Source organism: Psammomys obesus, unplaced genomic scaffold (assembly GCF_907164565.1).
Source record: "Psammomys obesus unplaced genomic scaffold, mPsaObe1.curated_primary_1811, whole genome shotgun sequence".
In the NCBI taxonomy this organism is placed as follows: domain Eukaryota; kingdom Metazoa; phylum Chordata; class Mammalia; order Rodentia; family Muridae; genus Psammomys; species Psammomys obesus.
In genome coordinates, this window is record NW_026585742.1 from 7,818,407 (window position 1) to 7,842,049 (window position 23,643).

Genomic DNA, 23,643 nt, shown 5'->3' on the forward strand with positions numbered 1-23,643 from the left:
AAATAAATAAATAAATAAATAAATAAATAAATAAATAAATAAATAAAAGCAGAGGAAGAAACAGCCTTTAGAGAAGCAGAGCTGAGGGCATGACTGAGGTTTTGTTTCTCTTTATTGAAAAATTTGCTTTTTGGACCCACCAATTTGTGTTTCAAGCAAAGCACTGCAGGAAACTCTGCTGAGATAGATGGGCTGCTTTGGGGCCTGAGAGAACAACTTGAGAGGTAGACTTGGGCAGATGTGTTTTCTTGCATTTGGATACTAGTGGACTGGCAGCAGCCCCCTGGTAGATGGACACCTTGACTCTGTTGGCGGGGGTGTGGACAAAGCTCACACAAACACTTTTACCTCGTACACCAATGCATCCTGCTTTTGAGCTAAAACAAAACCAAAATCCTAACAAAAATGCCTGAGGCGACAGTGCTGGCCACAGAACTGATGCCAGAAGCCTGGGCAGGATGCTGGTAGCAGAGGAATGGAATCTTTTCAGTGTGAACAAGTCTCTGATAGGGCATGCCTGCCAGGCCCCAGCTTTCCTCTTTGCCTTAGACAATGCTAGCATTGTGTACAGAAGGCGTACACACTTCATTAAGCCCCGCTCCAGGCTTGATCCAAGGGGAGTTCTAGAGCTCACAGAACAAATGCTTCCCCATTCCAGAGCTGCTAATCTGTACAGCATATCCAATCTTTTTCCTGGGATAGAAAAATACCAAGCTAAAGCCACAGTAGTCAAATGACATAGTTCATAGGAAGCACAGGACATACTCCAACCCCAAAGTAATGATTTTTACAGGAGGCACTCAATGACAAAAAGCCACCTAGAGGGGTGTATGATGTCCGTTATGTCATCAATATGCTGGGCTAGCGTGGCTATTATGATTAGACAAGGACATGTGCTTTTCTACAACATGAGAACAGAAAGAAACTATGTCATTGGAGGTCCTGCTACCAAAGCTGGAGGGAGGCCTGGATTCTGCGGCCTAACGAGAACCATCTGAATATCTCTAAAGTCCGTTCTCTGAGGGGACTCTCTGAGGTCATGCAGTCTATATTTGATTTTTCACCCTGGAGGCTAAGATTAGAATCTAACTCCTGATAAAGGTTCAACTCTACTGAGTAGGACTTTCCCTGCCTGAAAGACTGTCAAAATCATACTAGGCATATGAGGGTGTTTAGAGTCTCTGGCTTTGAGAATACAGTTTAATGTGTTTCAGGAAAAGGATTAAGGGCAGAAATCTATCCAAGAATGTTTCCACAGTACACATTTCAGAAGAGACTTGGCTAAGTCAAAGCCACATACGGCAGAGTGTGGGCTGATCAGCTCTTCGTTTTCTCCTCTAGAAAACAGAGAAGGAAACACTCATTCTGCCCACCTTTTTAATAACATAAAAATTAAAGCAAAGCAAAACCAAAAGACCCACACTAGAAACCATGAGGTCTCGGGATATCATCCATTCTTTCCACAGTAGGAAGTCTGTACCCAGATGCATAACTGTAAGTTATTCCGCTCATGCTCTTTTGCAGTTCCTTTGGTTACGTGGCCAGTTGTAGCTAAGGATGCCTTGGCTCTGTCACCGTCCTGGTCATTGAAATCTTGTGATGCCGAAAGACCAGCTCAGGACAAGCTCAATACTGAACCTGAATTTCTAGTCACAGTGTGGAAGAGAGCATTTTCTAACCGGGAACGTGTACTTTGACTGTTATGTGGTACAGAGAAATTATTTGGCGTATAGTTTTTTGTCAGGTAAATGGAAAGAATTGCATTCCACTTAGGAGTTTGCTGAAACACGAAGACTATGAAAATATAGGGCAGGTTTATTGTTTCTGTTGTAGCAGTGAAAAAGGGCAGCCATGAAAGGAGAAGGATTCTCAGCCCTGCCCAAGAAGAGAAGGGAAGAGCACTAAAGAAATAGGAAGATTTCCCAGAGAGACAAGTCTCTTACACCTGTCTATAGTAATCTTTAACGGACAATGAAAGAGAAGGGAGAAGTGTCAGTCAGTAAACTGGCAAGAAAAAAAAGGATCAGAAGACCCAGTTTTGAAAAGTGGCCAGAGCACCGCCTTACACAGAAGCCAGTTTCTATCCTGACTTAGCTCTTTAATGAAAGCTCAAAACTATGTTGTCATTCCTGAGAAAAACAACACTATTAAAAATATTTTTAAAATTTATGTAGAGGGGTGTGTGTGTGTGTGTGTGTGTGTGTGTGTGTGTGTGTGTGTGTGTGTTTACAGAGACCAAAAGAGAATGTCAGATCCCCTAGAGCTAGAGTTATAGACAGCTGTAAGCCACCCAACATGGATACTAGGAATTGACCTCTGGCTTTATGCAGCAAGTGCTCCTCACTGCTGAGCCATCTCTCCAGCACCCACTACACACTCCTCAGTGTTTCTTGGGTAGTTTGATCTATACTGAGTCACCGTGCCTTCCGATGGCGTTCTGTGCGAGTCCTGGCAAAAGGACTGATTGTGTTGACAGCTGACTCTTTGCTTTAAATCAGAAAGTCAAGAACTGATATTTTGGTAATTAAAAAAGATGAATCTAGGTCTTACTGAAGCAGGTTTTTAAGACATCACTGAGAGGTTAAGACTGAGGGGATAAGCACACACTGGAGATTCTTTAGGTGACACAGGCACTTTTACCAGTCATCAATAATCTGTAGTTTGTTTACCAGAACAACAGCAATGACAGTGTCCTGCCTATTTTTAAATTAAAAGGTGAAGTAAACATTAAACTACTGATCTCAAACCTTAAACCATTCAAAACTTATAAACCCCGTTAGGGCCACCAAATCAAATTATTTTCACTTGACTAACACAAGAAAAAAAATACAAGAAATATAAGAAATACAACAAAGAAATACATTTGGGGAGGGGTGAAGAAAAGATAGATTTTTCTGCCTTTACAACCCAAGATGACATCTCAGATAGAACGATCTGAGCAGCCTCAAATGGGAAGAGCTGCTCCCTCGCTGTCACTACTGCTAGAGAATAAAGGGTGTTGCTCTCAGCATTTCAAGTTCCTTGATCTGGAGGTAGAGTTTCTGCTGAGATTTCTCTCTCCACTGGGAAGCCACAGTGTTTGGGAGTACATTTTTTTAAGTTTCCTGTTCTTAAGGATTTGTTTTTAAAGAAAGGGTAGAGAAAATATCTCTTGTGATGAGTTGGGTCTCTGATATGGAAAGAAGAACTTCCTAAGAAAATTAGCTCCGCTTTGGCCTCTAAACTCTTTCAGGATGTTTATAAATTTTTATAAAAGTTTGCCTGAATCAAGCACCCTATATAATTAGGTTCAATTTGTTATCTAATTAGATAAACTTTTAAAGGTGGGCTTCCTGACCTAGAATGGCACACAGACTCTGTTCTGCGTTTGCTATCACATTTAGTAATGTTCTGTTGTTTGTACTCAAGTAAACTCCTGCACAGAAGCAACTATCAGTGTGAGACATTCTAATAATATCCTCTGGGCAGAATTTGTTGTTTATCAGTGCCAATTAAGAACTTGGTTTTAAAAGTGCATGTCTGCAGGATACCACAAAGCACACTTAAGTCCCCAACAGGAGCTCTCAGATTGTGAGTACACACTCACCTCCTCATTGCAAAACATTCTGTGACTGAGTGTTCTGCCCGGAACTCGAGACTCCTCTCTGACAAGGCAAGGGAAAGGACAGTAAAGGAGAGGGACAGGATCAGCTTGGAGGAATGGGCGTGGGTGGATGGGTAAAGGCTTATAGGCTTCTTTAAATAGAGCACCACCAATACAATCTTCAGGGCTGTCGGTGGAAAAGATTATACCGAGGCTTCCTGGGCCTTGTCCAGGGTTTCTGCAGTGTGGGCTGCTAGTGTCCCAAAGGCTGGCTTGCTTGTGGGAAGCCATTAGGACAAAATGGAGGACACAGGACAGAACAGCCCTGAGTGCCAAGCCTTCATGGGTCTGTCTCTAAGTGTCAATGCTAGGGGAATGTGTGCCTCCTGGGAATTATCTCTCCCCTTCTCTCTTCCTCTTTCTTCTTCTCCTCCTCCTCTTTTCCTCTTTTTTCTCCTCCTCCTCTTTTCCTCCTTCTCCTCCTCATCCTCCTCTTTCTTCTCCTCCTCCTTCCTTGTTTTCTTATTCTTTCTTTTCATTCTTCCTTCTTCTTTTTCTTTTGAGACAGGGTCTAAGTTCGTATCCCTAGCCTGGAACTTTGTGTGGCCTGATGTTCATGGTGATCCTCCTGCCTCAGCCTGCTGACTACTAAGATTCTAGGTATGTGTTACTATATCTGGCTAACTCTTTTTCTAGAAAAGGTCACCATGTTAAGAAATGTTTGTTATCACATAGTTGCCCAAGAAGTGGGGGTCTTGGTCATGCCACAGTTCTGCTACCTACTTTTTTGTATAGGGTGCCCCAAAGCAGTGGCGCGGTGTACAGCAGGTACAGGATTTCCTTCTCAACTCTGAAAAAGTTGAGTTGCACACTCTTGACCAAGAACCTTAACCTCTTGGATTCCTCATCTGTGAAGTGTGCAAAGCTGCTGTGGGACTAAATGGGCTATTGGAACAAAGACCTAGACAGTGGGATGTTTTCTCCTACTTGTTCAACTGTATTGTTGGCCATCCAGGACTGACCACCATGTGTTGCCCCTACCTGCCATAGGCCCTGAAATGGGTCAAAAAACTATGGTTCCATCACTGGGAGAGATCTGCCCAGGAAGCCGGAGAAGACAGGAGGCATCATGGAGGCACATGCCCGCATGAGGACTCTGGCCCTTGTGCAAGGTGGCCCAGCTGGCTCTTCTCCCATTGGATTTAGTCTTAGTTCAGCAATTGGATAGCTTAAAAGCACACTGGTAGCCACTGCCTGGATAGGTGGGGAAGCCAGGGAAGCAGGTCAGCAGCAGAGTGCTCACTTAGCACTGAGAAAAGAAAAAGAATTAAGAAAAGCAATTGCCTGTCTGCGCTAGCCTTCTCTCTAGCTGGAGCTCACCCACCCCTGTGTGGACCGCACAGATTAACCTAATGGGCAGTGCAACATGGCAGCAAGAAAGGAGCATGAACCCAGTAGAATCTGAGTCATGTGAGTGAAGCCATCTTAGAACAGCTGCTCTTAGCCTTGCCATGGGAGGTAAGACCTTCCCAGAGCTGCACAGTATTCACTGTCCAGCAAGGCACAAAGCGTTTGGGCTGAGCAGCAGGAAACACTGGCAGGGCATGGCAAGTTTTCTCGTGACCTTTCCAGCCTGATTGCTAGGTGAGGCTGGAAGGGACTCAATGAGAAGGAAACCACAGGCTCCCCTAACTGGGACTATGTGGGTGTAGGCACTGTGAGATGAGTGGCGAGAGTTCAGGCCAGGTAGACATTAGCCCTTCATGCAGCGGGACGCTTTGGCTGCTCTTTCCAGGTAAGCGCTGGAGCCACCAGCTTCTGAGGTTTGGGCTGTGAGAAGGAACATGTCACCATGTACTGTGGCGGGGGTCAGAAACACAGCTCAGTAGCCACACCTGGGCCATTGCTTGTTTTCTCTAAGTGAGGGTGCTGCTGCAGAGGCATCCGCATTCTATGCCGCAGCTTACTGTGGCTGGCTGAGTCATTCTGACAGAGGCCTTACACCCTCAGAGCCTAAAATACCTTCCATATGGCTCTCCACAGGAGCAATTAACCACCCCTGGTCTACAGCAACCCGGGTGGGCTGGGGCTGGGCCTTTGCATGAGTCTTGAAGGAAACAGGCCGAGTTATTTTTGTATAAAGTAGCGAGGAAATGCTGAAGAGGCATTGTCCGTGGAGTGCTAACGCTGGAACTGGTGTCACCTCACCGTGTGTAGTAGCTCTGTTCAAATTAATGAGAAGATGAGCAGGAACTAAACCTACATGGGCTTAGTAGATGCCAGGCACTGTACAATCTGCTGAGTACACTAGAAGTATGTATGTATGTATGTATGTATGTATGTATGTATGTATGTATGTATGATGCTTCATCAGTATCAGGCACTATTTCATAATATATGGTGTGTACCTAGTATTTAAGTATGCAACAATGCTTAATAAATACCAGGTATTATTCAATACGCTATTATTCAATACGTCTGGCGCTTAGCAGGTACCAGGTACTATTCCACAGGCTGAGTGCTCAGGAACTGGGTGTGTATGGTGGTTAGGAGGTGCTGGCTGCCACTCCACATGCTGTGTGCATGGGAACTGATTTCACATTCCCACTAATACCTCTATGTGATGGCAAGTTTTGATTGTTAGTTTTGATGAGATAAAGAACCCCCTAGGGCATTGATGAGGCACACCCTTCTCGGTTTCCAGCCAAGGGGGAAGACCTGCCTGGAAGGTACAACTCCACAGGCTGTGGATCCAGACTCAGTGAAAAAAGAGAAAAGAGAAAGCTAGTCAAGCACCAGCATGCCCCTTCTCTGCCTCCTGGTCCTTCAGGTCCTGAGGTGTGAGCAGACAGCCCCTGCCACCACCCAAGATGTACTGTACCCTCAAATGCTAGACAGATAATCCTCTCCTCCAATAAAGTCGCCCTTAATCAGATTATCGATCTCAGAGACTAAAAAAATAATTTATCCGTCCCATTTTTCAGGTGTGAAAAGACCAGGAAATGTAATGGACAGGTTTGTCCCTGCTCATCAAGCTGGGAGTAGCCTAGCTGGATTTGAGTCCTGGAAGTCAAACTGTAGACTCTCTACCCTCATAAAGTTATGATGGAAGCGTAATACATGACTCAGGTCTAACATACATGTAATATATATTAGATATGGCACAGGGTATCAGTAGGCATCCATAGCTGGTTTCAAAATCATGATCCTCTGCCTCAGCTTCCCAAGTGCTAAGTACATCAGTACATCTGGATTATCATTTTATTTATGGTACTATTTTATGGTTTTATATTGCCAAACCTTTGACTAACCACACATTCACATTTTGTTCTTCTTGTGCCCTAGAAAACATGTCACTCAACTGGAAGTCCCCTAAACGGGACATCCCAAGGGTGTGTCTAGCGGCTTTGTTGCTGTGGTGATGTTGTGTCAACAGAGCAGCTACTGACTGTCCCCAGAGGTGAGCCACATCCATTCGTTAAGTCTGACCATCACATAATGTCTGCTGTGGCAGCTGGCAATACCACCTGGTCCCTTAGAAGATGAAGGGGTTTTTTCACAGTAATGGCAGGGTCATCATGGTCACAACAGGCAGAAGCCATGACAGGCACTACTTTTCTTTATTTATTCTGAAGCTGGTTCTCAAGAATCTCAGTCTGTACCTGAACTTGCTATGTAGCCAAGAGTGACTTTGAACTTTGATCCTCTTGCTTCTACCTCCTGAGTGCTAGAAGAATAGGCAGGTTCCTCCATGCCAAGGTTAAATGGTATTAGAGATGAAACCTAGAGCTTTACACATGTTAAGATAGCACTTTTCTAGCTGAGTCACCCCCACCTTTAACTCCTTGAGAACATGTTCTGGATTTTATTCCAGAATTCTACTCCATAGCAGAGGTTCCCACCTGAAATAGTCACCCTGTGTAGCACCCCAGAGAAGAGCTAGATGAATGAGGGGCCAATGAACCTTTGCCAGTAGTTAAAGTGATACATACACATGACATTGTGTAAACTTCTAATTAGACAGAGAAATTGCAAAGGAGAAGTTGTGATGAGTCCATCACCTTACAGTCAATAGAGAGAGAGTTTCTAACATGATCAATTTGTTATAGAATTAACTGTTGGGGAATGGTCTTGTGCACTGTGTATTCAGATGCTGATTTCTGTGTCCAGAGATCTGGTTGTGGTCCTGACATGGACATTGTCATGATCATTGAAGAATCTCCTGTATCAATGTTGTGTAAAAATTGCTCCCCAATTATCTCTGATTGGTTAATAAAAAAGCTGATTAGCCAGTAACTGGACAGAGGAGACAGAAGGTGGGACTTATGTTCCCAGTCAGAGTCTCAGAAAGGGAGAAGAAAACAAGTTGCCGTGGAGAGGAGCGGGTGAGTACGCCAAAAGGAGGAGTTGCCACGAGGATAGAGTTACAGCAGACGCCAAGGCAAGACCAGGATGGCAATTAAAAGGGCACGTGCCTGGGAGGTAGACAGACTAGCATAATTGGGTTAGAGTAGATGGATATCTGCCCAGTTATAGAGCTTAAAGCTTATTGAATAAATCTAACAGGTCTCAAAAAAAAAATCTAATAGGCCTCTGTGCCAATTATTTGGGTGTTAAGGTGGGTACAAAAAAGTCTCCTAATAATACCATAATTCAGCACTTAACAACATAAGCTGATATTGGCTATCTGCATCATAAGCCTTGGAAACAGACAGAAAAGGGGTCGTGGGGGCTCCAGCTAGTGGAGTGCTTTTCCATTATGCATGAGACCCTAGTTTCAACCTTCAGGAACCCACATACCCACGCTCAACCACACCCTTCCAAGCTACTGCCATACAGTCTGTTTTTACTAATCCTCAGATATAGTAAAGACTATATCTTTGCTATAAAAGATACAAATCAGAAATACCTTAGTATATGAAGGGCTTAATTAGAAAGTTATAATACAACCATCAGCAACTATGTTGACCATATCACCACAGAAACTATGTAGTTGTGCAAATTTGACCATGCAATATAATTAATTGTAAAAACAGATTAAAATTGGGTATAAAATCATATTTTATAAAGTCAAAATCTATAAATCCATTATGAATATTAAATTTTAACAGATTTTCTCTGGGGAGGAACCATGTTGCTTTGCATTTTCTAGACATTTACTATAGTGATGGTTTAAATTACCAATAAGATTGCGTTTTCTACTTAACCTTTTTTTTTTTCTGGGTACATTACTGTTTTCACTCCTGTAGATTTCTACATTATTTTCTCAGCCAGCTCAAATGTAGAGTACATTTTACCCTACCAGAAGGGAAAGGCAGCCAGTGCCCTACCACCCTCAACACCCAGTGTTCAAGTTCCACACATACCAGGAAGCCTAGGGCCTGATGTAGTTGATGGTTCTGATTAAAGGGTTTCCCATCCTGAGACTCAGTAGTTTATACTGCTGTGTTTATTTTTGCTGGGGTTTATCCTAAAGAGAGTCAGAATCCCAAAGTAAAACAGGTCAGAGAATGAGCTGAGCAGGAGCCAGTGAGAACAGTCTGTGCTACAGACTGTGAAACTGCTTACGCTGCAGATCTGGCATTTGCCTGAGGGAGGACAAGCCTCAGGCTGTCCCTCCCACCATCAGGCAAGCAGGAAGGTGCCACACCTCAGATTTCTGGGCTTGAGATAACTGAATTTTTTTTTGGAAATTGGGAAGCATGTTTTTGATGATGGGGCAGGCCATGCCTGGAATTCCAGCACTCAGGAGACTGAGACAACTGGATTGCTGGGAGTTCCAGGCTATCCTGGGCTACATAGTGAGGCCTTGTCTCAATCAATCAATCAATCAATCAATTAATCAGTCAATCAATCAATCAATCAGTTTAAAAGTATTTTTTTCATTTATCCTCCAAATGAACATTAGAAACTGATTTGCTTTCATATTACGCAACAAGTGGATAAAATGCATCAGCACTCCACTGAAGCCCTCTCAAATGTTAGGACATATTTAAGTATATCCAGCTAAGGTTGAGCACCAGTGGTCAGATGCATGAATATATGCTTTTAGCCAGTGCCAGCTGCCACCTTGGCAGAGCCAGAAGGGAAGAAAGTTCCTTGAAAGCAACTCTCATATTCCCAGGGAGAGCAGGACTCTCTTAAGTCTTTGGTGAATTTCCCAAACTGCTCTTACACTGTAAAATGCCTGTTTCTTAAAATGATTGATAAAATGGGGAAACTGTTGTCATTTCTTTGTGGGACTGAGTGACACTGATACATTTGTTCATTCTGTCATTAAGCACCCACCCTGGGAGAGCTAGGGAAGAGACCAGGGCCTGTGCAGCTCACATTCATGAAAAATAGACACATGACGAGGCTGACCACAAGCCAACAGCCGCATCCCATATCCACTTCTTGACACAGGTACTTGGAACTGCTCCCATGAAGGCTGTTCAGACCCACTGAAGCTAAGCTGAGCTGATGCATGCTTTGGCTACCAGCAAGATAGCATAACCTTGTGTGCTTCTTTCTTCTCTCTCTTCTGGAACCCTGCCTCTGAAAATAACCTGGCTCAGCCCACATAGAAGAGAGAGGAATCTTTCTAGCCAATAGTCAACACTTCCAGAAACACAGCTGAGCCAAATCATAGTTGGCCAGAGACACATGATCGAGACCAGAGGAGACACACGGAGGCTCACAGAACCGTGAGCTGAGCACAGAGCTCTGGTGTGAAGACTTGGAGATGTCGGCGACACGGTGGACAACAGGGCTTGACTAGCATGGACAGAAACCACTTGTGCCGATAGCCCAAAGCCACAGAGCCTATAAACTTACCCTAGCACCCTAACAATGTAAGTGAATCATGCAGTCTAGGTATGAAATATCGGACCTGAACAGCCAGATGGAGGGAACTAGGAAGCAGCAGTGTGTGCAGGGAAGGGTGGCCTCAAGACGACACAGCCCCTTGAGGCATTTCTGCGGATAAGCTGCATCTGCCTATGAGTCACTTTTGGTTTCTTCCTTAAAAGAGTACATGGCCTCTTTCGCTCAGTTATGCTTCTTGGACTTGATAAGGGTTGTCTAGCTTGATTCAAAGCAGCTGTCTCCTCATCTCTGACATGTGTTCAGCCCCCAGTGCTCTGTGGGCAGGAGCTTTACTCCGACGCTGCCGAATTTACAATGCATCTACGGTAGCAAGTCTGTACAAGCTGGAAATCAAAGTGTAACTCAAAGGCCACAGGGCTGAGGAGGCAGCCAGGAGATAAATCCCAATTTCAACCTTGGCTCAACTGCAAGTTGTTTCAGTGGACTGTCAGTCGTATTTAAAAATAAAATAGAACTACAAAGACAACGAATGGCATGCCCTGAAAGAAACAGGGCCATGTTGCTTAGGACTCCTTGAAAAGGTTCTTAGCAAGAAAGAACTTGTATGTGTGTGCTGGGGGTATATTTTAAAGGCCTGGTAATGTTTGGCCTCAGTCACTCATTTACAGACATCTCTGAACTTTAAACTAAAGAAATGCAAGCAGATGGCAGAAACTGTGAGATGGGCCAAGCTACAATCCCAGCTGGACGTGTGATGCTGCCGTTTTCAAACTAGCTTGTTTCTGGAGTAGGGGAGGTCACACCATGAGCGCTAAGGAAAAATGAGGAGGTGAGGCGCTGGGGGTACTCACCTTGCATCCTTCACAGGCACTGACGCCATAGTGGTAACCCGATGACTTGTCCTGGCAGACGAAGCAGGGCTTGTATACCCGAGGAGGAGGAAGCGGAGATGGTGGGCTCGGGACGAGCTCCTCAGAGCTGGTGCTCTGGGTCTCTATTGCTAAGGTGGAGAATGAAGGGAGAGGAAATGAGAAGGCATATTTCAGTTCCTTTAGGCTTTCCCCAGTCAGTCCCAACATCTCTGCTCCAAGCTTAAGCAACAACCCTAGCAGGACTAACACAGAAGCTGTTGTCCTGTGATCCCAGCAGCGGTGAGGCTGAGCGGCCCCTGCAAGAGCAACCTCACATGTATCTAGTTTGAAGTTCACAGGCGCCATGAGTGTGGAGGATCCCAAGTTACCCGCGAGAAGCAGCAATTCAACTCAAGTCCCTCAGGCAGAGCTCGTCTAAGACCAGCAGGGAGCAGCAGGTGGAACCAAAGTCCAAAGTCAGCCCTTTGCTAGCCCTGGCTCTCTCCTGTTTACCCTGGCTTTCTTGTACCTAGGGTCGTGGGTGTGTTGTTTGATGCCATTGCTCACTTAACCAAAAGTCATTTATTTATTATTTTTTTGATGACAAAAGAAATACATGTTGAAGTCCAGTGTTGCGGGTGTATGTGGCTGAGCTTTTGCCATGTGGCCATAAGAAAGAAAAGTCATGGCTTTGAGAAGCTCTGCACTGCTTTGAGCTGGCCTGTAGCACCAAGAACTCTGAGCTTAGGGAGTATAGCCACAGGCCTGTGCAAGGAAAAGTTATGTTTTAATAAGGCCCTAAGATAGCGTGCAGTTCATGTTGGAAGTGGACTATGTCACAGCTAACCTCTAACTTGTGTACATATTCTGGATGTTTGTTTATTTATCTGAGGAAACGGGGTCACTGTTATAGGCCAGACTAGTCTTAACCTTCCAGTTCTTCTGTTACTGCCTCTCAGATGCTGTAACATAGACATACGCCACCATGCCTGGCTTTTATTCCAGACCATTAACAACATGATCCCTATTTTCATTATTGAACTGTTCAAACTCCACTGAAATGGAAATTTGTAGAGCTTGGCCCAGAATGCTCTTCCACCAAAATCAGAATAGGAACTGTCCTTTTGCTTACTGAAGGCCATAAAATATGAAGAGCATAAATGGAAGGAGTCAAGTGCTGTTCCAGAACCTTCCACTCTCCAAATCACTCCACAACACTCCAAATACAGAGTGTTCTCAAGATCATCAAGTTTCTAGTAGTTGCACTGCTCATCATTGAACTAGAGATGCTTTCCGGACACGTTTCTTCTGTAGCCACACCCAGAGCACCCAGGTTCCACCACTTGCTGAACTGGATGCTAACCCAGGCTGTCTCAGTGGTAGGCTCCCACGCTGTGCACAGTAGGCTCAGCCACAGCAGCCCTTTCCTCAGCCTCCTGGAGTCCACACTCTCCACCCTCACATTGGTGTAGGCAGGATAAAAAGGTTGAAATTAATCAGTCATCTACACACAGAGAGTCCCCCAACAGTCACCGATGAGGTCAGAGCCCTCACCACACTCCACAGCGCTTTCATGACATTCCTTCAGCAATGTTCACCTTTCATGATTTCCTTATTGGCTGAGTTCTAAATAATCTCTTTCCATTCTTTTGAACAAGACAAGTTTGCATAGCAATGTGAGACACCATCATGTACAGCCTGTAACCCCAGCCCTGTAGGAGAGGCACAGGCTTGATCCCAGGGCTTCTAGGCTGGGCCAGGAGCATTGCAGACCCAGATAGGTGAGCAAATAACCAGACTAACCATTTTCCTCACCTACACATTCCATGACCATCAGGTCTGGCTGTTGCTCATCTCTTAGATGACAGAGTAGTGTCACTCTCAGAGGTGACCACTCTAATTGAAGTGTCTGTGCTGTGGAGAGGGGTGTTGCTCAGTGGTAGAACTTCCACTTTGCGTGTGTGACATGATGGGATCAACCCGCAGCACAAAACCAAAGGACAGAAGAAAAAACATAAGGCCCCTCCCTATCCATCCTCACTGTGCCATATTATTTTATCTTATTTTATGTAAAACTTTAAGTGTTGTCAAAATTTAGAAAGTTGGTTTGTTGACAACTTTATATATTACAAGCCCTCTTTCCACCAGTCTTGTGAGGCCAGGATTCCTCCCCACAGTGCTTACAGCTGTGGGCCACAAGAGAGCTCTTCTTATACAGCAGATGATCAATAAACACTGGCTGAACTAACCCATGAACTTTTCCCTTTCTTTCCTCTTTTCAAACACTAAGTGTTTTTCTAAGTAGTTACATGATGAAATTTGAAATAAAAAAGCACTCTTATACTCATTTGCTTCCTTAAAAAAGTAATTAGCCCTTTGGAAAAGAATCAACTATAATTATACTATTTTCATAATTCATAAGAATCTTGGAGTGAATTCACTGGGGTAGTATGAGTCCCAGTAGAAAAATCCATTACGGTCTTTATAGGTTAGATCTGAGGACAAAGATGAAGACATCAATCTCAAGTGCCCACTTCTTCTGGCATATAAAAACCCTGGCTTTGAGGACTGTGGTATGGTGGTGCCAAGTGTCCAGCAGACAGGGAAGACTTGAGAAGCTGCCTGGGTTTGCCAAGATCAAACCCTCGTGGGAAAGCAGCCTCACACTCCTCAGTGTCCCTCCAAAATCAGATCGGGAATCATGGCGTAAAAACAGTACTTGTTGAAGTTAATACTTCCATCTTTGTAAAAATTGTAAGAAAGTTCAGGCAAGAGTGGTTTGTGCTAGCACACACATCTCACAATCTCTTCACTTGTGATCTTGAGGCATCCTTGCCAGACTTTTTTCCATGTACTTAAATGCCTTTGTTTGCTTACTAAAGTGGAATTGTACTGAGACTGGGGCACTGTTTGGTTTATGACATCATGACTGTAGTTCCTTGTTAGTATTTTTCCTCCAAAACATCTCACAGGACAGGAATGAACATCTTCAAAGATAATCTCAGTGTATTTGCATCTATTGCTTTAGGATAAATTCTCAGAATTGTAATTGTTAAGTTTAGTAGAGATGATATTTCAAAATGATAGTGTTAGTGTTTCGTTCATGCTGAAAAGCTGTCGTGTAGGAAGGCTGCCCATGCTCACGGCCCTTGCTCCCATGCTCACCTTCCAGGCTGGGTTGATACTGTGTGTGCTTTTGTTTTTGCATCAACAGCTCTGCAAAACATCATTAGTGAGCACCATGTTCTGCACATGAATGAGACATGGGCTTCCGAGGAACGGCTGCTTTGTCTCAGTAAATAGTAAATAGTTCTGTCAGGGCTGGACTCAGCTGTCACAGCCATGCCCTGAGCTTCAAATGTGGGTGTTAATTTCCATAAATATGCCATTTCAATACCTGTACTGAAGGGAACCCAACATTTTTTCTTCTCAGTGAGGAAACAGAATGGAGGATAAGCTAATCCCAAGAAGTGTGAGCCACAGAAAGGAATAAAGAGGGGCCTGGAGATGCTCAAAATCCCCAAATGTGTTAAAGGTGCTGAGAAGAGCCTACTGTGAACAAGCAAATTTATAACGATAGATCCAGAAGCTTCCCTGAAACTCCTCAGACATGAAAAATCCATGCCAAGAACTCCGCACAGCATGGCATGGGCCTGCTCAGCACAGCACACGGAACTCTCACACCCTCACTCCATGTGCCCACTTGCTTGTAGTCAGAAGGACTGGGTCATGCCAGGCTGTGCCATATGCTGTGTGGAGCCCCAGATGAGCCGTGCCTGGTGTGGCAGGGCTTTCTTCTCAGTTACTTGGGAGACTGAGGCTGGAGAAGAAGGTGGTAAGCTCAAGCTTGGCCTGGGCTACTAGATGAGATCAAAGCTCAGCCTAGGCAAGTCAACAAGACTGTCTCAAAACTTAAAAACAAAACAAAACAAACAACAACAACAAAAACTGTTATAACTAAATGGTAGCATATTAGCCTAGCATACATGGGACCATGGGTTGAACCCTCAGTACTGAAAAAAAAAAAAAATGTGTATTTACTTATGCAGCCTGTGCTTTTCTGTTTATTCTATGTGAGTGTAGTTCTTAAAGTGCCATGAAACCAAAGGGAATAACTGAAAACTACAGATTTCAGTAGCACCAGAACTGGCTGCAGACAAACATTTCAAGGCACATTGTAGAATGGAACCAGGATTTGGTACTAAGATAAAAGAAGAGAAGGACTTCAGTGGATTCTCTTGGTCTCTAGTAATATAGCATAAAAACACTTTGGCAAAGTTTATCAGAGTTCTTCTTGCTGCTTGCCTGCCCACTTGCCTCCCCAGAAAGAGGTGGGGATCAGTCGGGATCAGAGGTGGCTCTCCTTTCAGGGACAGTTTTGGTATTTAAGGTGGATACAGATGGCTTAGCCATTGATTTGTTCACCATCACCCTGCTTAAATCAATAATCTATTAGTCTCTTTAAATTAGAGTTGGATTCATCAAATGCCCTTGAGATCCTCAAACATTTTCTTCCTTATTCCAGGCAAGTACAATCAGTCTACAGAATGATAAAATTTTTGCTGGAAAACTCTGCCGGCTCAGCAGACAATGTGCTCTGTATTAGCCCATTCAGCAATCTCAAACAAGCCAAAAAGCAGCTTGTAGACTTCCCAAGGGGAAAGAGGCTTGTGTCATTCAATAAAGTAATGGCACTGCAGCCATCCTGGTGGACTACAGGCTGGGGAGTTAGTCTTTGAGGAATGGTTCTGACCTGCTGCTTGCCTCCTGCTCTTATCCATTTGCTTACTTGTTCACTTACTGACTGCTCTGTCGGGCCACCACGTTTCCAACCCGAAGCATCACCCAAATTGCAAACCAGATGGGGTGCTGGCTTCTTTGCTCATGTATGGGAAGAAGAGGTCAACCTGGCCGTATAGTGAAGGGGTGCCCCTGGCAGGGGCTGTGTCAGCAGCAGAGAGGCCAACAGCCTCACTTGGCAATACATGTATCCTGGAGATTGGGGACCTTTGAGAACTAAACACCCTGAGAGTGTCTGAAACCCCATTTCTACTTCAGCATTGACAGGCTGGTCCTCGAGGAAAACATGGTGAAATGTTTGCCTTGCCCCTCTTTCCTTTTCCCTCCTTTCCTTCCTTCCTTCCTATATGTTTTTGTTTGTTTTTACATTTGTTTTAAGACAGAGTCTCATATGTAGCTTAGGCCTGTCTTTAGATACACCATGCTGCTAAGGCTGGCTTTGAACTTTTGATCCTCCTGTGCTAGCCTCCTTCCTTCCCATCAGTGTTCCTCAAAGTATGGCCCCCAGCAGTAGCACATCACAGCCAGGAGAGCTGGCATTGGCCTTCAAATTGTGACTTTTCAGCTGATCTTGGCAAAGAGCCATGTTTTCACCCTACCTTTCATAACTGATCAAATGAAATCAAAGCAATAGAGATTGAGAAAAGTGAAGACCATCCCAAAGTACCAGCTAGAAAGTAGCTTTGAAAGACAAAATCACACCTTCAAGTTGCTGTGAAAGTTTCGAGCCCTGGCTGTTCCCTCTCCCAGTGGGACTAGCAGCAGGCTACTGAGGCTTAGGGACTAGCACAGGGATTCCACACATGGTAAAACCTATGCCCCTTGGGGCAACAAAAGCAGAACCAGTACTACTCCTGAGGCGGCATTCTTAAACACTACCATGACCCCAGGGGTTGTCTTGGTCTCAAAATGAAGCCAAAAGGAAAAACCTTGAAACCAAACCATAGCTGCTTTAAGTGGGCATCGCCCTCAATAACAGCACTCACCTGGGAAAACACAGTATAAATGTCCTGTTGTCAACAAAGCACCTGAGTGTGGCTTAAACACACAGAACGTCCCCAACAATAGCTGCTCCACAATTCCTTTCGTGCTTGGCATTTTTCTAAAGGTTAGATTAAGGAGCAGATAGCACATTTAAGAGCTCTGTAGACTCTTTGGCTTTTGTGAGAGCTAATTTACAGCCCGCTAGCCCCTGTTGACAGATTACAGGATCCTACGTTTGCTTTGATTAGAGGCAGGCAGGCATCAGGCATCATGAAAGGCCTGCCTCTTTACTAGAACCTTCTGATTAAGACAGTATTTTAATGCAGCCTCTGGGCAGCTGATACTTATGTGAAAAAGGAGCTGTAAAGCAAAAGGCATTTCCTGCACAGCCCCTAGGGAATTTGGAGCCTAGCTCTGGGGTCTGTGGGTAGGACTCATTGCAACTAATTAAGGGCGAAAAGGCGACGTTGCATTTGATCAAAACATCCAGTTAGGTTTGATTTTTGTTGGCACCAGAGAGCCAAATTTGGACTCCCCCACTCCCACCCCATCCCCACTTTTCTCCGCAGGATCGCAAAGCCCAGGGCTCGGCTCATATACATAGAGGAGAAAGTCAAAGGAAACGCCAAAGTTCAACTAAAGTACAAGTAATTAGAACCAGATTCGGCTATTGCATGTGCGCATGCGCGAGAGAGCTTGCAGAGCCTTTTTATTAACTTGTCAATTGCAGGTCTGGGTACGCCCTGGAGATGGGTGGAAGACCCTACCCGGACCATGCTTGCGGAGGAGGCTCATGGGCCTTGCAAAGGACGGTTTGAAAGTGCGTGGTTGGTTAGAAGGGCAGCCCCTGTGAGGGAGTTCTAGGATGCTTCACAGGACTGGGAGGTGTAACAGAGAAGGATCCCCCCTCCCAGCCCTGGCCTCCTGACTTTGTAACCTGCGGGTGACCCCAGCTCTGTGTGTGCTTGCCCGGGTCAGCACTGAGCCTAGAGAAGCTGAAGAAGGCCTGTGAGACTATCGCCTACTCTGACCGCGCGTAATGGGTGAGGGACATAGGCTGATTTTTGAGCCTTCAGAGTACAGTCGCTGACCCTCATCTGGGTGATTTGTTAGGACATAGAAACTGGCCCACCAGAGACTGTGGACCATCTAGGCATCCTAAGAAATAGCCAGATAATTCCTGTACACGTTGCTATTTAGATACTCTAACATAAAAATGCTACCCACTGTCCTCACTACCTCCCAATTGCATTTTGCTGTGTCTGGGTGGCTTGGGAGCTCCACCAGCTTCCCAGTGCACCTTGCGGTGTTTCGTGCATTAGGATGTAGGCTCTGTAGAATTAGAAACCCACTTCTCTTTCAAGAATTTGGCTGTGGCTGAACTCAAAGTGTCTGGAAGGAACCTGAAGGAACAGTGTGTATTGTCTACTGAGCACTCGCTGTGGTCCTGGTCTTGCTAAGCCATCACTCCTTTCCAAAACCACGGGGAGGGCAGGAGCAGGGGCTCCACCCTCTGCTGAAACAATCACTGTCATGGAAACCCCTCACTTTCACGTCTTCATTTTCCACCTCTCTTGCTCGTTTTAGGCCTGGGATTGCATGTGGCCGGGATACATGTAAGTTAGAACGGGAGCTGTGTATTCCTCTCTTTAATTCACATGCATGATTTCCCAACATTGATACGTTTCAAAGAGAGTGTGAAGCTCGGGGGACCTGTCATTCAGCCTGTGGCCCCACCTGTCTGAGCTCACCACCAGTAGGAGACATCACTCCCGGGAATGACTTCATTATAGTTAGTGATGTCATATTTTCACAAGGGACCACAACATGCCCGACACCTCTATTTTATCTTTATCACACACATCCCATTTCAAGGAACATATGTGAAGATTACCTTATAGGGTGTTCTGTGTGAGGCTGCTTCCTGGGACATATTAAGTCAGCTCAGGACAGGGTTCAAATAGACTTTCTCTGAGAAGCACGACAGGCTGACACTTTTCACTGCGGTTTAATGGAGACGGAGCTGCGTGGTTAGAACGCACACTGAGCAGCCTCAGGCGTCAGGTCAGCATAGAATTAACTGTGCCGCAAGAGTAAGGTCCCCTAGAGAGTTTACCCCAATGCCACATGATTCGGTGCCACATTCTACTCCTAAATTAGGAATCTCATAACTTTTAAGACAGTTATCGTACTCACTCAATTTTCATGTGCTCAGATTTCCCAAAGTGTAAGCAGACTAAAACATGTGTCAAAGTGTCCACCATACAGAGGCACCTTCTTTACTTGTGCGCTGTAAGTGTGCGTGAAAGCCAGGCCTTACGAAAAAGTAACAAGAAAGCTGATGTGGTAGCTCACATCTGTAATCGTAGCACCTAGGAGGCTGAGGCCAGGCTGTGCTACAGCGATTCCAGGCGAGCTGGGGTTACACAGCAAACTCTTGTCTCAAAATACAAAGGTAAAAGGAGAAAAGTGAAAGTAATATGAGGAGATGATTTTGGGGAGGTGACACTGAAATCCTTGCGGCCACACTGCTACATTCTGAGGAGGCTACAACATGAATGACTGATACAAGAATTTAACCAAACCTTTCTTCTCAGAGACATGCTCTGCTCACTTGCATATGTGTTCCCTTGAGCTTTCTGTATTATTTCTTACAGGTGTATACCACATTTACTTCCTGAAATAACTGTGGAGCTAATTTAATCCTCAGCATACAGGGTTCCCCTCATGATGTCACACACCTGCATAGACTTTTTTCTTGCAGGCTCTCTTCATGACCACATGCACCTGTATAGACTCTGTTACAGGTTCCCTTCATGACGTCATGCACCTGTGTTGACTATGGTGGAAATGATGGGAGTTCAGGGGCTTGGCTCCCAGTCAATTGGACTTCATCTCCCTCTACCACACATGAACGTAATAACTGTTGAGTTTTCTTTACTTCTCTGAGCCGCAGTTCTTCCTTTCTGAAAATTCAGATATTCCAAAAAGCCTTGTTGGTGAAAGGAAAGCAAAGTTTGGAATGTGCCAAGCACACAGGAAGAGCTCAGTAAGTGATAGCTAATAGAGCCTTCCAGTAAACATTTTTCTCCCTCCTTCCTTATCCTAGGCCAGGCTTCTTAATCAGCACCAACGTCTCCTGTAGGGACACTGCAAGATTCTGGACTGTTGCAGTGTGTGTGGGGGGTGGGGTCTGCTACTTGAGAGTTGGGGACCAGCAGCTTCTGCTGTAGGAACAGTACAAAAGCAGGCAAACAAACCAGCCAGCTGCTGCCACTGCCACTAAGACCAGTGGCCACCAAGATGGCACAGATAGGATGAAGGACTACCTGAACCTCCTCACACATTCCTTGTAGTATATTAGCACAGTAGGAGCTCTGCCTGAGCCAGGCAAAGTTATGGTCTTGTACAAAGTGGTGTTTGAGCTGGGGTCTGCCTTTCCCTGCACAATTGGCTCTGGCAGGTCACTCTGCCTTTCCAGTGTCCTTCTGTGCTTCTTTTCTGTAACCAATGTTATGTTCATGTCAGAGCTGTCTCTGATTTCTATAGTAAAGGAGATGAAAGACAAACCCACCTAGGGAGTCTGGTACCCTTGAGGCAGAGCCATTCATGACATATGGTCTAAGACATCTCATAGCACCCAGGGAAAACCTTTTCCCTAACCATAAAATGACCTAGTCCAAATTACAGAGGCTGAATGGGAACGGTGGGTGAAGAGAGTCCTTGTGGGAAGAGTCTGGCTAAAGATGCAGGACATCATTCCTTGTAGCTCTCCCAAATGGCAAGTGCAGCCCTGAGGACAGAGGGCATAGGTGGTCAAAGGTCACCTCTGCTCTGGTGCTCAGTGTCCATGCAGTGCGGTGTGCATGCCCACTGCACCTTGGAGTGTGTTCTCTCTGGCCACAGTGAGGAGGTGTGAAAACACACAGGAGCAGTAGGTAAGATTTGGTTATTAGAGTGCTGAGGCAGAGGGGGAAGGTCCACGTGTTACTCTGCACTCCAGTCGCCACAGGAATGACCAATACCTCTGGAGTTTAGCCAAATAACTGCATCAAGCAGCAGTAACAGGCTACATTTGAGCAGCTGCTATGCTAGTCACCTATATGCTGCTCTCAGCTTTTTACATGAGCACTAAATGTAGGAACCTTTTAGAAGCAAGAAGCCAGGGCTACAGGGTGGATAGATACCTTGCTGGAGGCCAGGAAGCAGAGAGTTGGACAGGTCTGTGAACTTGACTGGCCTTGGATTCAAGAGTACAAGTCTGAGACAGGGATCAAGAGAAGACAGTAATATGCTCTTAAGATGTCCCTGAATGTTCAGAGGGACTCCCAGTTAGCACAATGTACAAACTGAAAAAGTAAGAACACAGCAGCAGTGAGACAAGGGAGATGGGGATGACACTATTTATCCAGCTAGGTTGGGGACCTGAGCAGTCAGCATAGGGCTCTACAGATGAGGCACCGAGGCATCAGACTCTCCTCTCACTCCCACAGGCACCACTTTCCCAAAGTTTACTTGGTACAGGATGAAAAGCAAGGTCAGAAAGCCTGTGGACTCTGCTGCCGCTGTCAGCAGTGCTGGAAGATCCCACACAGAAGCTGGCTACCCCCTTCCCGATGTAACAGGGTGCGGCAGGTAGGTAGGGAGATGAGACATGGGACATGGGGGACAGGGTGCCCATTCCTCTGGTGCCTTGAGGTAACTAGTGTGGAGATCCTGGTACTGATGCAGCTCAGTTCAATAAGGCAACCTCAGGTGACATTCCCTTCAAAACCACGCAAGTTTCTACACAGTCATCAGCCTGCCCTACAGCCTGGTGATACTCTGTGGCTCTCTCTCTTTCCTAGCAGGGTTTCTTTATGACAGACTGCTGTCTTCATCTTATTTCTTTTAAAAATGACTATGAATTTCAAAATGTTCTAGCTGTGGGCCATTCCCAAGGCTCAGAGACTTCTTGGATATTCTGAAAATTGGTCCCTCTTTACAGATGGGAAACTTGTTTGAAGCTTGGGGTTGAGTGTATAAGCCCTGGAGCCAGGCTTCCTGGATTCAAAGCCTTTGTGTATTATTTACTAGCTGTGTGACTTTGGAGACAGTCCTTCACTTCCAAGTCTCACTATCTATGGGTGTAAAATAACAGCATAGCCCCCACTGAACCACTGAGAAGATTAAAACACACATCATCATAAAGCACTTGGCACAGCCCCTGAACAGAACCGGGTGGTGCCACTGAGGTAGGGTGTCTGTGGGGGAGGGGAAATCAATGTTTCTCACTTTCCTAGCTTCCTCCTGGCTATTGGTGTCCTATCTAGATTGGCTAACCTTCTCTTCCACTTTCCCTCCCACTGTGATTTCCTCTCCTGACCGAACCAAGAGAGTCTTTAAAAGAATGTAAGTGGAGCAAGCCACATCCCCTGGTTTCTCAAAGCATGTTTCTTTTTTTCTAAGTCTAGGGACATCTGTCCAAAGCTCTGCATTGCTGCTGCTCTCTCCCATGGTTCACCCTAGCAGGTAGGTCTTCATTTCAGGCTGCCTAGCAACCTTACAGTCCGTATCTATAATCCCTGCACTTGGGGTGGGGTCCTGAGGCAGGAGGATTGCTATTAGTATTAGGCCACATTGGGATACAATGCGGTACCCTGTCTTAAAAACAATTAATCAAACAAATAGACTATCTGGATGGACAAGGCAGCATGGCCAGGTACGACTGGCCACGACTAGCTACAGGGACAGACCAAGCAGGTTATTAGGGGAGACTGCCTACACAGATACACACCTAGAAAACAGCAGACACCCTGCTGGAGCTAGACAGGGGACGGTGTGAAGGGTCCAGGCTGTGAGCGGAGGAGCACCACTAGGCCACACAGCAGCTTTCCTGCCTTGCTTCTCCAAGGTGTGGGCTGACAATCAGGAGAGAGAGATGGCGCTAGTCTGCACTCAGCTGATCAGCTCTGCACTGGCTCATGACGGAGGCATGTTGTCTCCACACCTCTCTGCATGACAAGGGTGACAAGGGTGATGGAGAGCTGGATCAAGGTGCAGGAAGCATTATAACTCACACAAGGGAAGTCACAACTTAGAGGCTCCACTGTGTGGCCTAGTTCTCACAGAAACTGGCTTGCTGTAGGACTCACCCTCTCACATCCCCACTGCTGTTCTTGGGGCGCTACTCAGTGTTATAGGGGTTTGTTTGTTTGAAACTGACCCTAACTGAAGGTGACTCTTTTGTCTCAGTCTCCCAAATACAGTGGATATAGGCATGACCTGCCTGTTCAGTTTGATTTTCAAGTTTTAAAGCAGAGCTGTCCATAACAAGTGACAGGGAGTAAAGATCTCAGGCCTTGTGGCCTTCACAGCTTCTGTCCAGGCAGCTGGGTTCTGCTGCCAAAGGGAGTGTGCAGCCATCCGCAAAACATGGCTGATAGGTGTGACCAAAGCCCAGATTACGCTAGCATACTGACCATCCTTACAGAGAAAATAAAATAAAACTCCTCCTCCTAACGGCACCCTTACGTTTTGGGATAAAATTCATGGATCCCCTCATGAAGAGAGACCGATCGAGGGAGCATGACAGCCGTATGTCATGGAGCCCCGGCCATGTTTTGAAGGTACTGTCAT

The 23,643-nt window shown here is 45.5% G+C and overlaps 1 protein-coding gene across 4 annotated transcripts in view; it reads right to left on the bottom strand.

Moving 5' to 3' along the window:
- The window catches only part of Rarb (retinoic acid receptor beta), a 125,397-nt gene that overhangs the window by 87,544 nt on the left and 14,210 nt on the right, over positions 1-23,643 (bottom strand). For 2 of the 4 annotated variants that reach the window (XM_055599075.1, XM_055599077.1), the window contains exon 2: positions 11,242-11,390. In XM_055599075.1, coding sequence (XP_055455050.1) covers positions 11,242-11,390 — 149 coding nt within the window. Of the gene's footprint in view, positions 1-11,241; positions 11,391-11,509; positions 11,527-11,576; positions 11,646-23,643 lie in introns of those variants that run through there. The other 2 variants (XM_055599076.1, XM_055599078.1) reach the window with 2 other exon arrangements.